The 17,277-nt window shown below is 42.7% G+C and overlaps 1 protein-coding gene across 18 annotated transcripts in view; it reads right to left on the bottom strand.

The window, feature by feature from the left end:
• The window catches only part of UPF2 (UPF2 regulator of nonsense mediated mRNA decay), a 192,021-nt gene extending 184,901 nt beyond the window's left edge, over nucleotides 1–7,120 (bottom strand). For 8 of the 18 annotated variants that reach the window (XR_006275976.1, XM_043498528.1, XM_038392636.2 and 5 more), the window contains exons 1-2: nucleotides 6,797–7,093; nucleotides 830–1,209 (exon numbers count right to left, since the gene is read on the bottom strand). Coding sequence is in view for 17 of the 18 variants with exons in the window: in XM_043498528.1 (XP_043354463.1) it covers nucleotides 830–1,191 (362 nt within the window). In the remaining variant the exon portion in view is untranslated. Of the gene's footprint in view, nucleotides 1–829; nucleotides 1,210–3,007; nucleotides 3,134–3,177; nucleotides 3,271–6,164; nucleotides 6,238–6,796 lie in introns of those variants that run through there. The other 10 variants (XM_043498511.1, XM_038398473.2, XM_043498546.1 and 7 more) reach the window with 6 other exon arrangements.
• Between the last annotated feature and the right edge of the window lie 10,157 nt (nucleotides 7,121–17,277).

Below are 17,277 nucleotides of genomic sequence, written 5' to 3'. Positions count from 1 at the left end.
AAATGTATTCACCTGGAGTCTGACCAAGACAGACACATTAATATCCTTACTCTCTAAAAAAGTGTCATGGTATCTTTAATGAACACAAATGGTCAGAATCTTGGTTTTGTTTCCCTCCAACCCCCTAGTGTCTCGTAACACCTGCTATGGATACTGACTTGGAGAGAAAACTAAATTAACACCACTTTCTGCTGCATCCTATCCAGGTTCTCCTTGCAGATTTTCCATCCAAATACCAATTATTTGTGACTGCTGACTATTGGACGGCTTTAGAGATCACAGCCCATTTCCAGTGTTTAAAGTTTACAGCAATGGCTTATAGTAAGGTTGGTCTTGTGACTGAAGTACTGGACTGAGAATCAAGCTGCCCAGCACCTATTCCTGGATTTATTTCATTGGGATCACAGGCAAGTCACTTGGCCTCTTTGTGCCTCTGTTTCCACATCTGTAAAATGGGGTAAGACTTCTGAACCTCAATGAGACTTTGTGATGTTTAATTCAGGCACATTTATACACCACATGAGATCTCCAGACAGATGACATTACCAAAATCCAATGTATAAGCCAAAGTGATAGTGGTTAGTACATACGTACAACTACTGCATACTTTTAGCTTCTCACAAATAGCACTGAGCATATCACTTGACAGGGACATCTATATTTACTAAAACAATTATATATTTTTTTACCTTCTTATTCATAAAATTAAAAAAAAAGTGACAATACTGCAGTCCTAACTTTGGCAAAACTCCCACTGACTTCAATGGGAATTCTGCCTGAGTAAGGACTATACTGTGAGGCATAGTTAAGACTTAAACATAAATCTTACTTCAATTGTGCAGCTGCCTCCTCTTGCTGACGTTTTACTTCCTCTTCTTGTTTCTTTTTCTCTTCCTCTTCAAATTTCTTTTTTTCTTCATCCTCTTTCTTCTTCTGCTCTTCCTCAGCTTTTATCTTGTCCTCTTCTTTTTTCTTTCGCTCCTTGTCTTCTTTTTTCCGTTTATCCTCCTCCAGTTTTTTCTTTTTATCTTCAGGTGCCTTGAGAGTCTCTCTCTTCAGGCCAACCTTCACATCCTCTTTTGGTTTCTCTCTATTGCTCACTGATCGCCTTTCACTGAAGTCTTTTTCTTTGTTATTTAATGAAGATTCTTTTTCTTCCATACTGGCTGACTTTTTACGCTCAGCTGGCATTATGTTACCCAGGCAAATCTGCAGAAGTACAGGCATATCACCATTAGTATTGTATTGGCAATATCTGAACAAACTAGTTTTCACTATATCCTGACATTCATTAAGAGTAGTTGAAATAAATCTGCATGAGGATGAAATTCAATTAGAAAATTGGGTGCAGCTAAACAAGCAACCTGGAAGATGATATTCAAAAGAACTACACTGCCACACTGTTCCCATGGCACTAAGATCATGATTAAGGAGAAAATGTGAGTACTGCACAAAACCCAAATGCCTGTAATTGCTTTCAGCATATACTATGGCATTCTCTTCAACCTGAACTGTGCAGTCAGATGACTGTTCAAAACTACCACAGCCTGGAGAAAACCTAATCTTTGCAAAGCTAGCATTCCCATTTAAAAAAAATAAGTTTCCTGATCAGACCCAAGTACCTACAAGCTTTAAAAAAAAAAAAAAAAACCTCAAAGAAAGGCTTTCCCAGAAATCTTTTTCCCCTACCACAAGCTGAAATTTTTTTTTTTTTAAACTGTTCATGCAATTCAGATTGAGGTTGCTGGTATGCTCACTGCTGTTGTGCACTTTTGGATCCTGAAGTATCGAAAAGGCTATTGTGGGATGTTCATAGACTTACAAAAACTACAGCCCCGATTCAGCAAATATTTATGTAGATGCTTAGCTTTAGATCCAGATTTTTACAGGTATTCAGACATTGTTGTGCTTAGTGTTGCAATATTTAACCAATTTGGGAACCTAAATCTCATTTTCAAAAGGCATTTAGGAACCTAAAACCTATTGACTGTCAACGGGATTTAGGCTTCTAGGTCGCTAAAAGACATTTGAAAATGAGAGCCTTTGAAAATCTGAGCCTTAGTCCCATTGTGATTATTCACATGCTTAAAGTTAAGCACATAAGCATTTGCAGAGTCAAGGCTGAAGGCAAAGGATTTTTTAATACCCTCATTTCTAGTAAGTTATGCTTTTAAAATGCATTCTTTTTTCCCCAGAGAAAATTTTAAAAACTTTTGAAGGGACATTGTTGAATTTAAAATCTTCTAGAGGGTGGGAGGAGAGACATCTTTCACTGTGTTACTAATATCTACTTAAATTGTTAGAACGAAGAGTAGTGAAAAGAAATTTCTTTTTGCTATTTCTTTTCATGTATTTTCTAAACTTCAGTCATCTTGGACAATGAAAACTGACTAGTCAGATTCATTTGTTTCTCATTTTCTTAAAATGTTTGGGTAAAAAACAAAACTATGGGATATTTGCATGTCAAAAGAAATAAAAATGTAAGAAAAATGTTTTCCAGTATTGAAAAACTTTATTTTATACATCTAACACCCACATTGTAAGCCTTCGTTATCTAACACTACCCTTTAATCTATGGGTTTTACCTGTTCTTAACTATACATATTTGAAAAGTATACATATAAAAATAAAACACCACAATGAAGAAAATCCCTATTTCTAATTAAGTACTTTTTCTATTTTCTCCTAATTAAATGGAAAAATTTCTTTAATTTTTCCCCAATTATAATTAGTCTTAATACTGTATTGAACATGGGGAGTTTTCCATTAAAAATTTCCTAAAATGTTGGTCTGATTTTTATAAATAATTGTTTTAAACCAATCTATCTATCAATATAACACAAAATTCACCAAGGATAGCAACTGAAAATTCAGCAAGCATAGCAACAGTTTAAGGTTTTCCATGTTGTGCTCCTTACATACAGTGTATGTATTCACTGCAAGAAAAAGTGCTTTCTTAACTCAAGTTAACTAATATGATTTAAAATAGCAGTGAATACCAACTCACTTTTAACTTGGAGTTAGAAGCTTGAGTTCATTCCCCGCTCCCACTTATGGCCCTAGCTTGAGGTAAAAATCAAATTGGTATGTCCTCACTGCTAATTTAACCTAGATTAGCCAACCCAAGATAAAACTGCACTTTTTTTCTCTTTTTATTTTTTTCCAGTGAAGACATACCTATAATGGTGAGAGACAGGTCAGTTACCATGGATGGCCCATTCAAAACTTGGTCTCTCTGCTGACAGAAGTCCCAATGAGTGCCAACTGCAAGGGTTTGGAAGGAGAGGGTATTGATTTGTATTAATTGGGAACAGGACAGAGGGAAATTAATTTCACATGAGTTACACAGCGGCTAGCAGATGGCAACAACTTTGACTCCCTAATGACCTGATAAGGAATGGCTAGTAACCGCTGAAAGACTCCATAGGACCATAACCCATCACTGATCCCTTCAGCCATCCAATCCCCATAACACTATATTTTGACTTTTTGGTTTAATTAGAATGGAATTAAAATAGATTTTTTTGTCAGGTCAGTACATTTAAAAAGCAACATACTAAAGGCCAGATGCTGCAACTGGATCTATGGAAATAGGTTATATGTAGGTATTTGGGGTCTAGATTCTTGAATCCAGTTGCAAGATCAGTTCCTCTAAATATTTTGCCCCAAGTTTAAAAGTAACGTTTAGCAGTCCAAGCTTACAAATGGCATATAATGGAGGCCATATTAATCCAAGACAGCTACTCAAGTTTTTTTTGGGGGGGGGGGGGAGGGAGTTTAAAATTTAACGTTCTTCCATATTAAAGTCAGCTTAATGTCCCCACCAATGAGATTCAATCCATTTTAATATTCCACTAGATTCTCTTTAACAATTGTAACATGATAAAGTTGTGTTCTTCCTGATGACACCACTAAGTAAAAAGCTTTGTAGGAAAAAAGTTAAAGGAAACATATCTATAAATTTTAAATGACCTTTATTAAAATCACAGAATCATAGGACTGGAAGATACCTTAAGACGTCATCAATTAAAAGTCTGTTTGGTCAGAAAAATAAATGCTGGAAAGTCCCTAAATATTTGTTAACACTGTGACCCTTACCTTTGCTCACCCATCAGTTGTTGCTTGAAAAAAAATTTAAGCATCCCTTGTTGCACATAAAAATTATAGTAGCATGGTCATTTGCGGAACAGTCATATTTGCACTCACCCTGCTAGCTTACATCAAGATCAGGGAGAAATTCAGGACTGTCTTTTGCAAAGGAATGTCTCATCTTTGCAGGTATGCAGCCTGTGTATTAAGGCTGATACTAAGGATTTTGATCTCTGATCTATAGCTGGCCAACACTGGATAAATGAACAGGGTAAAGAAAAGTATACAGTTCATAATGTGGTGAACAAAGGCAAGGTCTAGTATGGATCACAAGGAGAGCTATATGAAAAATGTGAGGTTTTGACCATACTATGTAAATGATAAAGAAACTGATATCCACCACACATTTGAGTGTGTATTGGGGAAACAGGCATTAACAGTTTATAACCTAGTAAGTAGTAGAAACCTGCGGCTCGTAACTAGAAGTTAGATACAAAAAGATGGGGGTAAATAAGAAGTTAAGGAAGGTGTTGAAAAGTTTACTGGATTGACAGTTTTCAGAGTGGTAGCTGTGTTAGTCTGTAACAGCAAAAACTATGAGGAGTCCTTGTGGCACCTTAGAGACTAACAAATTATGCCTAAATAAATGTGTTAGTCTCTAAGGTGCCACAAAGACTCCTCATTGTTTTTACTGGGGTGATCTGTAGTGACATTTAGGGGTTGTGAATTTATAACCGTGTAGTGTCCTCACTTCCAAATATTTGGTTTTGTAAATATTGTACAACTTTCTAATTTTTTTAAATTAATTTTGTTTCCTCCATTAACACAATCTTAGGTTTTGTTTGGGAATTTTCTTGATTTGTTTCTGAATTTTTTTTCTTTATAACAAGCCCGATATGTGAAAACTTGATGTAGTTGTACTCACAATAGTGCAGAGTACAAAAACTGTCAGTTCTAGGACACCTGGGGAACTTATAAGATATACTGGAGTCCAGCCCCAGCTTTTTTTTTAAATAGTACACAGACAATGCTTAGCAGAAAATACTTATTGTAGTGCTTTTTTATCTTGAACAATCCCAAAGAGTTATACAAAATATATACATATAGCATAATTAATGCAGCCAACCTTAAAAGTTGGAAGGAGAAAGCTCAGCACTCACTCCTCTGTACTTAAGTTTTTCACCATCTACAAAATAGGCATTCAATAATAGTGGTGTTTTGGAGCTTCATTAACTTATGTCTGCAAGTACTATGAAATCCAGGGATGAAAGTCAATATCTAAAAATAAAGTACTAAAGACCAGATTTTGTGTTTGATTAGAAAAAAAAAAGTCCCCCCCCCCCCAAATCTCTCTGTGCTGCTATGGGAAGTTGCATATTAATCACCATTACAGGGTCTTGTCCAGTTATTCTATAAAATGCTGACTAAGTAAATTGAAAAGGAGTACTTGTGGCACCTTAGAGACTAACAAATTTATTAGAGCATAAGCTTTCGTGAGCTACAGCTGTAGCTCACGAAAGCTTATGCTCTAATAAATTTGTTAGTCTCTAAGGTGCCACAAGTACTCCTTTTCTTTTTGCGAATACAGACTAACACGGCTGCTACTATGAAACCTAAGTAAATTGAGGAATTATTTATATAGATTAGTCCCATTTTGATAAGATACTTAAAAATGCAAACTCTGCATGGTTCCCTATGACAAATATTCCATGACAGATGTACAAACTGTCAGAATTAAACAAGTTTAAAGAATAATCCAAATGGTCTGCATCAGTGAAATGCCACAATCACCCAGTCAAACCTAAACTCAAACCCACAAAACGGCCCAAAAGAGATGGCTAAAGGGAAAAATTCATAATTAAACACAAGCATGGAAAAAGTGGGTTTGATCTAACGCCCGTGACTGACTTTTACTTTCTATTCCGCCTGCCTCATTGAAAAAAGTTTTTGCTGTTCTAACTCTACAGATGGGCCTCCTTTGCTAGGGTGAACGCAAAAAGAAAAGGCCCAAAACACAGTCACTAGGTGGAAAAAACACATGTGTCCACACAAAAGTAAACAAACAACCCTCTCACCTGCTCTACATGGTCACACACAAACCAATCCCCACCGAATACCCTTGTTCAACTGAGCGTCACCTCCTTTGTCTACCCCTTCAAATACCAACCCCCCCCCCCCTTTTCTCCTCGCCCGCCCACTTCTCTCCCTCCACCTCCTCACCCCCTTAGCCCGCCAAGCCCTTTTGCCTGCTGGCCTCATCTTACTCCCCTCCGCCCCACACTCCACCCACCCAGCCCTTCCCTCACATTTCCCTCTCTCCTCCCTCAGGCAAACCCCGGAAGCCAACTTCCCCTCGCGTGTCCCCCCCGCGCCCGCTCATGGCCCCTCTCTACCCTGTGACCTTTCCCCGCCCACCAGGCCCTTCCCCGCACTCAGCTCTCCCCACGCTGAAGCCCGACCTCCTCTCCCCGCCGCGGCCCCTCCCCGAGCCCCGGCCCCCTCCCCAGGCCCCGGCCCCACTCCTGCCCTGGCCGCGCTACTCCAGGCAGCCCCGCTCCCCTCCAGCCCTGCCCCGTCCCGGATGTCCCTGCAGGCCGCCCTCTCTCGCTGCCCCGGCCCCACTCCTACGAGCCCCTGCACCCCCAAGAGCCTGCTCCGGCCCGCCGCGGCCCCTCTCCCCGGCCCTCAGGCCGGCGGGGGCGGTTACCTCTGCCCGGTGTAAACATCGGCTCGGACTCCTCTAGCCCCTACTCCCCCGCCAGCTTCTGCCCCCTCCCCTTGCCCGCGAAGGACCCCGGGCTGCGGTCGCGCCGCCTGCCTGAAAACACTCCGCCGCGGAGGGGCGGCTCAGCCCTCGCCTGGCTGCGGGGGGAGGAAGCGCGTAGAGCTCCGGTCTAGCCGCTCCGCCGCGCCCCCAGCCGCCTCGTTGGCGAGTAGCGGCTGAATTCAGGTACGTATCAGGCAGCGCGGTGGGCAGCCCCGGGCTGGCGTGGGGGCCTTGGGGCAGGCGGCGGGCCGGCCCGTGCTGCTCTGAGTCTGGTTACTAGGAGCAGGAGGTTGTGAAGGCGGAAGTGGCCAGAGGGGGTGGGGGACAGGTGTTGGGATCTGGCCTCCATCCTGCAGAGTAGGGAACACGCCCCCCCCCTTAGCCCAGGGACACCAGCCCACCTGTGGCTCTAAGCAGGGATGTCACCATGTTATGACGTGACACATGACTTGTTTTGTGGGATGACATCACATTGCATCCCATTATGTCATAGCAACAGGTGATGAGGTTTTGGTGTGGCCTGGTATCCTATCACATATCATGTGTGATGCCCTCTTGGTAGGATCATGTCACATCAAGCACACTGTGGGTGGCACAGTGCAATACGATTATATTCATGGCACACCTCAATGACATCTGTGGAGCATGATGTGCCCTCATATTTCAAATGCACAACTGCAGAATGGGGAATAACTGGCAAGGTGGTAGTACTGCTGAAGGGGATCTGGGGTTTCTAGCAGATCACAAATTGAATATGTCAACAATGTGATGCAGTTGCAAAAAAGACTAATATTTTGGGGGGTGTATTTACAGGAATGTCATATATAAGCCACGGGAGAACATAAGAACCACATTGCTGGTAGGGATATAAAATATTAAACGGTTAACCGATAAGTAAGGCTGAGAGTTTGTCACGGAGATCATGGAAGTCACAGATTCCGTGACTTTCTGAGACCTTCATGACTTCTGTAGTGGCCAGTGCGCCTGGCTCAGGGACAGCTCAGGCAGCCCCTGTGCCAGTCATACCAGCCAGTGCTGGGCAGTCTTGGGCCACTGTGTCCCCCCACCCCCACCCAACAGAGTTTGGTTGTTGGAGGGAGCAGGCGGTTGGGGGGGCATGGGATGATGCGGGCTTTGGGCGGCGCTTACCTGGGAGGGCTCCCCGGAAGTGGCAACATCCCCCTCGCTCAGCTGCTAGGTGGAGATGTGGCCAGGCAGCTCTGTGCGCTGCCTCCACCTGCAGGCACCACCCCCGCAGCTCCCATTGGCTGCGGTTCCCAGCCAATGGGAGCTGCAAAACCAGTGCTCTGGGCAGAGGCAGCGCGCAGAGTTGCCAGGCCTCACCTCCACCTAGCAGCTGAGTGAGGGGGATGTCACTGCTTCTGGGGAGCTCCCCAGGTAAGCGCCACCCAGAGCCTGCCTTGGGTCAGGGGAGGCATGGAGCCAGGTAGAGAGTCTGCTTTCCCCACCAGTGGGGGTCCTGGGCCATGCGCCACCACCTACGCCCCCTCAGCATTAGCGGGAATCCTGGGCCGTGCACTGCTGCCCGTGCCCTTCCAGCACCAGCGGGGGTCCTGGGCCATGTGCTGCTGCCCGCCCCCCTCCAGCACGAGCAGGGTTCATGAGCCACGCACAACCGCCCTCCCTCAGCACCTGTGGTGCCCACGGGCAGCTCCCCCACAAGTTTTAGTTACAGGTATTTTTAGTAAAAGTCATGGACAGGTCATGGGCCATGAATTTTTGTTTACTGCCTGTGACTTTTACTAAAAATACCCATGACTAAAACATAGCCTTAACGATAAGTATTAGTCTTACTGTTAATATATTACAGTTAACATTTAAAATAGATTGGCAGCAGCCCTGATCCTGGACCCCACTATATGGGGCTGGGTGGCAGCCCTGGACCTGGAGTCCTGTCGTGTTAATGATTAAATGGTTAATCGATATAATTTTAATAGTTTAAATGGGTACGTTTTTAACCGATATTTACATCCCTAATTATTGATTCAGACCTATGGTCCAGGTAGACCAGTATCCTGTCTTCTGACAGTGGTCAATACTAGTTGCTTCAGAGGGAATGAACAGAAGAGGTAATCATTGAGTGATCCATCCTTTGTCATCCACTTCTACAGTCAGAGGCTAGGGACACCCAGAGCATGAGGTTGCATCCCTGGACATCTTGTCTAATAGCCTTTATTGGACCTATCCTCCATGAATTTATCTCATCATTGGCAATCCCTCAATTCAAGGATGATCTCTACCATAGATTTACGTATGGGTCCTGAGATGATTAATTCTTTTGGAATCCCATTATAATTTTGGCCTTCACAACATCCCTTGGGAACAAGTTCTGCAGATTGACTGTGCATTGTGTGAATAAGTCAATTGTAATTGTCCCCCTTTACTTGGCACTGGTAAGGCCTCAGCTTCAGTATTGTGTCCAGTTCTGGGTACCACAATGATACTTTAGGAAAGAGGTGGGCTAATTGGAGAGAATCTAAAGAAGACCAACAAAAATGATATAAGGTTTAGAAAACCTGACCTATAAGGAAAGGTTAAAAAAAACCTGGCCAAGTTTAGTCTTGAGAAAAGAAAACTGAGTGGGAGAACCTTATAACAATCCTCAGATATGTTAAGAGCTGCTATAAACAGGACTGTGATCCGTGTTTTCCATGTCCTCTAAATGTAGGACAAGATGTGATGGGCTTAATCTACAGCAAGGGAGATTTAGATTAGATAACAGGGAAATCGCTATGACCTCTGGAATAGGCTTCCCTCTCATTGGAAGTTTTTAAAAACAGGTTGGACAAACACCTGTCAGATGTGCTCTAGGTGTACTAGATCCTGCCACAGTGCAGGGGACTGGATTTGATGACTTCTCAAGGACCCTTCCAACCATATATTCTATGATTCTATGATCCAATACAATGGAATGATATTACAGCAGCATGACATGATGCCAAATCAGTGACATGCCTCAATTCAATATGATGACTTGGACATTATCCCCTTTAAGTCAACACTGAACAGTGCCCCATCATTGTGTTTGGGGGCACTGTGCTACTTGGGGTTTAGATGAGAGATAAAAATTAGGTCCTTAGCACTTGTGTTCATTACATATGCCATGGCACTTTGTGTATTATCACACATATAGCACTATATACTCCTGGAGGAATTCTGCACCAAAAAAATTAAATATTCTAAAATTCTGCATATTTTATTAGTCAAAATAACACAATATAATCATACCAGTTTCAATTTTTTTGGTAATTTATTTCAAAATATCTGTCAGCAAGTTGTAAATCTTTGTTGACAGAAAATTTTGTTTCAGTGAAATTAAATATTTAATTTAAACAAAGATATTATACAAAAATATGTTATACAAAAGTATTGTAACGACCTGGCCTAAGAGGGCTGTAGCATCCTTAAGGACTGTTTTGTGTCTGTCATGTCTTGTCCAAGTTCAAGCTTCTATGTGTATTGTAAGGTTTTTGGGTCACACCACAGCATCAGGAGGGGGCTGGTGAGTTCGCTATAGGTTAGCTGTAGCATAGCAGGTAGTTAGCATGGGGAAGGGAGACAAAGGGTAAACTGTGTGTGTTGGGGTGAGTGAGTGTGTGTGTGTGTGTGTGTGTGTGTGTGTGTGTGAGTGCTGGGTCATGTACATAGTTCACCAGTGAACACCCCTTTGTCTCCAAAGGAGCTATGCACGTCTGTGTGCCAGGCAGGGGCGGCAGTACTGGGTGTGTGTGCAGTGATAGGTGGGAGCTGAGAGGGGTGGGTTCAGGCTCATGTGCGCGCAAAAATATTACCTCTATATGTAACTATTACATTTGAAACATGCAAAACTGGGAAAAAGAAGCATTTTGGAGGAAATCACAAATTCTGCGTGAAAAAATAAAAATTTGCAGGGAACATTAATTCTGCACAAATTCTGCCCTGCACAGTGGTGCAGAATTCCAGCAGAAGCAATTATAAATGTTATAATTTAAAATTGTCAGCAACATGATATCAGGGTTAATTTTTCTGAGCTGCAGGTGGGACTAAAGAGTAAGGGAACACAGTGGATTTACCATTTGATAGGGATTTTTTTTTAATTAAAAAAAGTTTGAGATTTGGAATCATTGAGTTGTGCACACTGTTAGCCTATGTAATCATATTACTGTTACTTTTGTCCTCTCTTACTTTTTCCCCCTATTATTTCTTCCCTCAGTTGTGTCTGGGCTTTAATCAGGTGGCAAACTTTTTGGAGCAGTCATCATATCTACCTACAACACCTAACATACTCAGATTCCAATCTTGATTGGGACCCTTTAGCCATTACCATGATAAAAAAGGATAAATTAGGAATAGTAATAATAATATAATGATTGCAGTGTTGTTGTAGCCAGGTAAGAAGAGCTCTCTATATCTCAAAAGCTTGTACCTTCCACCAACAGAATTTGATCCAATAAAGGATATTACTTCACCTACCTTGTCTCTCTCTCAAGTGTATAACATCAGAACACTAAATTGCATTATAGAATCTGATGATTATTTTGTGTATTTCCTTTCAGTATGCGGTCTTTGCTTATTTCCATTTAACATAAAATAATAGTAAAATAATTCATTGCAAGTATTTGGAGTTCCCAGCCTATTTGACAAAAAGTCATTAAAAAGATCCTTGTATCCTGGTCCATTTGCATACTACTTTGCATTTCTGTATCAACAGCTGTCTGAGTATCTCAAACTATTTTACAAACATTAATTTAGAAATACAACAACTCTGAGTTATCCTGAAAGGTTCACAATCCTCAGTAAGCCTGGGCCATATTATTGGTTGGTGACTAAAGCCATAAGCATATTTCTCCAGTTTGGGGGTAGAGATTGGCCCAAGCTGCAAGATTCAGATCTGGAATTTGAACTACCCAGAGTTTACAGAAGTTTGAATCCAGGAGTTTGCCTCAGTTCGCTACAGAGATAGGGCCAGTGCTGCAGTTAGGATCCTGGTTCTTCTTGCAAGTGGTATTAGGGTCTTGATCTGAGCCCTTCTTTACTTTTGAATTTTATGATGTAATTTTCATATAGCTCTACTTTTATAGTAATCAGCATGAGAAAATACTTGATCACAAGATTGCTCACTGGCTCTGGAATGACTTGAATAGCCATAACAAGGCTATTCTGCTTTTAACCCTTCCCATTATCCAAAAACAAGAGTCAGCTCATATTTAAAGACTGTGTGCACTGTTTAATGATGCAGTGTACATTGCCAACTTTTACAGGACCAAACAAGTTTTTTTCCAAGAGGAGCTCTACCTCTACCTAACAGTTCCAGAAGTGTCCAAAATCCTGATGAATTTCAATAGTTAATGTTTGAGACTGAACAGCACTGCATAAGTGCTGAGTATTATTTATATATATTACAGCAGTTTCCCTGCTAGTCACAGATGTGACCTCACTTGATCTCCAAAACAAGAACTGCTTGCCTGATTAGAGTGGATTTACCAAAAGACAGATGATCCAGATACTGTTCAGACAAAATGGTATTCCAGACAGAAATCAAAACATATTGTGCTGGCTGTGGCCAGCGGATGCCAACGCCCCTAGTCCTCACTGACAAATGTGTAGCTGGAAACCAGTCTGGCTCACCTGCGTGTTAGCATTGTTAAAATGGATGTTAAGTTTATAAGAATGTGTTTCATGTTTTGACTTTGTGAAATGCTTGAGTTGCTGCATGCGTTAAACTCTCTTATAATATCTTATCCCACATAAGGTAATATTTAAGTGTTTTGCTCTGTGACTATAATAGTGTTTGCTATGAAACTGTAAACCCCCACAATCAGGAGAGAAGCATTACCAAGTGAGAAATGCTAGTTTATCATAAGAGGTGTCATCTCCTGTCCAACAAAAGACAACCTATAGACATCAGTCGAGCCATTGTGGAACATCAGTGGACAAAAGATTGTTGATTTGTTGATTGCTTCCCCCCAGACCCATGAAGAGAAGATGTGCATAAATGCTTGTCCCATCACAGCTTGAGCTCTGGGCAAGGGGAATAAAAATCCCTGTCAACAAGAAATTTTTATCTTGATGCTGCTTGGACTTCAGGGAGAAGGCAAGCCTTCTAAGTATAAGCAAGGGACCCCGCTGTTTAGCTTGGGTTGGGCCTAAAGAACATATAGAGCTTGCACATTACAGCAGCTTCTATCACCTTTTGGACCCTAATACTGAAACTCATTTGTGTGTGCATGTTAACCTGCTTTAACATTGTAAATAACACTCTGATTTCTTTTTCCTGGTTAATAAATCTTTAGTTAGTGTGGTGGGGTGGTCACCCCACCCCCTGAGAAAAGGGCTGGAACAGGCCTTTTGATGCTGCGCAGACCGGCAGCCAATCAATAAAGGCCTGTGCAGGGCCAATCAGGGGAAGGAAGAGGCAGTCAATCAGGACCGGGCAAGGCCCTATATAAAGGCTGCCTACAGAGAAGAAGGCAGTCTCTCCCTGATTAGTGAGGGAGAAGGATAGACTCTTGAAGCAAGGAGCCACAGGACAGGACAGGACAGGACAGGACAGGACAGGACAGGACAGGACAGGACAGGACGGGTGGGTGGGCAGGCGGGCTTGGGGGAGCAGGAGAGGGCTCCAGCCCCATTACCTGCCAGGCTGCAGACCCTGCTAGAAAGGGCCTAGAAGGTGCACAAGGAAGAATAGGCGGACAAGAGGGGAACGAAGGAGAGCAGAAAGAGGCTGTGGCTAGAAGGTCCCTAGGTCGGGACCCAGAGTAGTGGGTGGGCCTGTGTCTCCCCCTTCCCGCCCCCCCATACTGCACCTGACCATGGAAGATGGTGGCCAATACAGATTGCAACTTGCCCCTGAGCTAAGAGGCTAGACTTTGGGTTGTGGTTGGCCACTGAGGCAGGTGCGAGTCCCAAACACTGCTGTTAACCATGGGCCCTGGTGAGTCTGGAGTAGTGGGCACTGCTGGAGGGCAGTGTCCTGAAGCAGGCGCTGCTGAGCAGGGAGCATTGCGGGTCCCAGGGCAGCAGAATGGACAACGGGCAAGACACCATGCGCTGAGGATGCTCTGCAGTGTACAGAGCTAATTCCTGGAACAACCAGCGGGAGGCGCCAATGGTGGTGAGTCTTGACTCCATCACAGTTAGTTTATCATAGGATTGGCTACAAGTGTTGTCTTTTGGTTTGAGACCTGAGGTGCGCTTGACCTGGGTAAGTGACTGGCCCTTTGGGACTGGGAGTAACCTGAATATTGGGATTTTTGGTGTAAGGGACAATCTACCACAAAGGCAGGCTTACCTGGATGGGCAAGATAGACCAGAGTACGCAAGGGGACTGTCTGTGACTCCATGTTAAAGCTCTTGTAGTGCCTGAGGAGCTCCCACTTGATACTTAGTTGGTGAAATCTAAGTATAGAACTCATGACCAGTTTGGGGTTTGTGCCCTGTTTTGTAACAGTCTGTCCTAAGGTCAGTATTCATGTTCATGAACCGCTCCAGACAGCTTGACTCTGGTATTGGTACTTTTGTCACTGAAGCTGCCAGCTGTGCAGCCACGAAGAAGTTGCCTCTGATGGATCCACTTGTGCACAGCTCACAGTTTATGGACATAGCTGCAAAGTTTGCACAAGTAGGGCCAGCTTTATCCAGGGTGTAAGTCTATTGACTTCAATGGTGTTATACCAGCGAGGAATCTGGCCTGTACTCAAAGCTGGATTTAGGAGAGGGTGACCCAGGCAACTGCCTGGGTCGCCAGGCTTGGAGGCACTAGGCTTGGGGTGCTCCTTTTGTTAGCAACAAAAGTAAAATGTTTCAGGTATTCCATATGTGTATTAATTTTACTAACATCCTAGAATGTTGTGGTATCTTCCAGACTGTCTGACAACTACGTTTTCCTTGACCCTCCTAGAATGTTGTAAGCCATCCCCTCACAGGTATTTAAAGGATGGGGTGTCGCTAGTCAGTGAGATATAAGAATGAAGTGAAGTGAGAGCCCAGCTGTGATATTGGGAACCTTGTTTTATTGTGTAATTGTGAAAGTGTATTTGTGTTTTAAGTCTTGAAGAGCGTAAGTAACAATTGAAAAGGGACATAGCTAACAAACCCCTACTGCTTTGATGAGAAGCAGCCTCGATTTCATTGTGGCCTACAGAGACAATGGATTTGAAGATACCATCACTGCTGCCAAAAAAAAGGCATAAAACTTAGCCTGTCTTCTAGGAAACTCGTATTCACTGGAAGAAGAGAGAGTTGGGTTGCAAGGGCAGAGATGAGCTGATGGGAAGCTCAGAAGAAAAATTCAAAAGGGTCTGGTGTGTTTTGTTTGTTTCGGTTTTTTTCCCCTCACTTGTTGACACTGCTCGAGAGTCCATCAAAGAGAGGTTTGAGCAAATGAAGCACCATGAAAAGATCTGAGGGGAGTGTATGACATTAGTAAGCTGCCAGCAAACAAGAAAAGACGCTTGAACAATTGTACAGACCTTCATCGGACACCGACACATGTTCAGATGTCAATGATAATGACCTGTATGCCAATTTGAACAACGTCCATCAGATTTTGCAACAGAGGAAGCACTCTCCACTCCAAGTTCTCCAATTCATTCATGATGCAGAACTGAAGGACGCTTTTCCTAACGTGAGGATTCTGTTCACACTGCCAGTCACAGTCACGAGTGGTGAGCGCAACTTTTCAAAGTTCAGGCACATTAAAACATATCTTTGATCGATGATGGCCGATGAGAGACTGACATCACTTGCTACTTTATTGCTTGAAAATGCCATTGGCCGGTCCTTGGATCTCTCTGATGCTGTGCTTCACTTCACAAGGGCAAAGGTGAGAAAAGCAATCTTTTGAACTAAAGGACTAGGGTTAACATTCTGAGGCTATTACCTACTGTAACATTATTTACCCCAAGATCTGTGAGACTGATGGGTCATCCTTCAGGACAGGGTGTAGATCCTTGACCGAATGCATCCGATGAAGTGAGCTGTAGCTCACGAAAGCTTATGCTCTAATAAATTTGTTAGTCTCTAAGGTGCCACAAGTACTCCTTTTCTTTTTGCGAATACAGACTAACACGGCTGCTACTCTGAAACCTGTCATTATTTACCCAGTGTTGGTGCACAGTTCAATATCTTGCTGTTAGTAGATTTCAGATATTCTTAAAATTAAAAAGTTTCTGTAAGCTTAGAGGAAACAAATGCAGCTTTTATTTGCTTATATATGGCATGAATAAATACAGCTTTACAGATCCAAGTGTGCAGATTTTATCCTCTTCTGTAACAGGGATAAATCATGCATGCAAATTGTGCATCAAAGTCATGAAAAGGGCTACAAATGCAATAAAAAATAAGATATTCAAAAATTTAAATAGAAGACACTCCTCGCCTGGAGTGCCATTTGGTCTAGGGCCAGACCTGCCTATTCTATTTGCAGAATGATTTGACTCCGTTGCTGCCTTTTCAACATGAGGAAGATGTGCTGTCATTAGAATTCCTGAGTAGAAATAAAAACCCTCTCCTTACTCTCTTATAAGGGGGATAGTGGTTTATGGGAAGATCTATTTTTAACTGAATGGGAATTTTATCCAATAGCTTTTATTCCTGAATTTTATGGGTAGCCCAGCAAGTGCCCTGCAACAGGGGAGGAAAAACTACACCACAGAGAGAGATCCTGCTTGGAGGGTGGAAGTAGGGAAAGGGGCAGGGACTGGCTTGGCAGTGTTGAATCTCTAACTGCAGAACAGCAGCAAGGCCCTGTGCAAAAGTAGGGGAAGGGATCTGAAGTACCAATAGTCACATTTCGCTTTTCCAGGCCATGAGCAATTCTCATCAGAGTTCTAGATGATAAAACAGGCAATGGATAACCTTCAGGATTTCAGGACTCCAGGGTACGGCAACTCAACTGAATCTCTTCACCTTGGAATCAGAGAAAGACCCTTTGTCCATTGGAAAGTAACAAATTCAGAGATTTTTAAGGCCAGAAGGAACCATTGTGATCCTCTAATCTGAATGCCTCCATAACACAGGCCAGAGGACTTCCCTGAATTATTTCTTTGTTCAAGTCCAATACCTGTGGTTGAACTACTAGAGCATATCTTTTAGAAAATCATCCAGTCTTGATTTAATCATTTCCAGTAATGGAGAACCCACCACAGCCCACCAATTGGTAAGTTGTTCCAATGGTTGATTACCCTCGCTGTTAAAAATTGCATCTTATTTCCAGTCTGAATTTGTCTAGCTTCAATTTTAAGCCACTGGAACTTATTTTACCTTTGTCTACTAGACTGAAGAGCTCCTTATTCAATTTCTGTTCCCCATGTAGATACTTGTAGACTGTGACTAAATCAACACTTAACCGTCTCTTTGATAAGATAAATAGATTGAGCTTCTTTATTAATCAGCTGTGCCATTTCTTTGCCTGAGAT

Source organism: Dermochelys coriacea, chromosome 1, assembly GCF_009764565.3.
Source record: "Dermochelys coriacea isolate rDerCor1 chromosome 1, rDerCor1.pri.v4, whole genome shotgun sequence".
Taxonomy (NCBI): domain Eukaryota; kingdom Metazoa; phylum Chordata; order Testudines; family Dermochelyidae; genus Dermochelys; species Dermochelys coriacea.
Note: the sequence above shows the minus strand (reverse complement) of the source record. Positions and strands in the feature narration are given on the sequence as shown.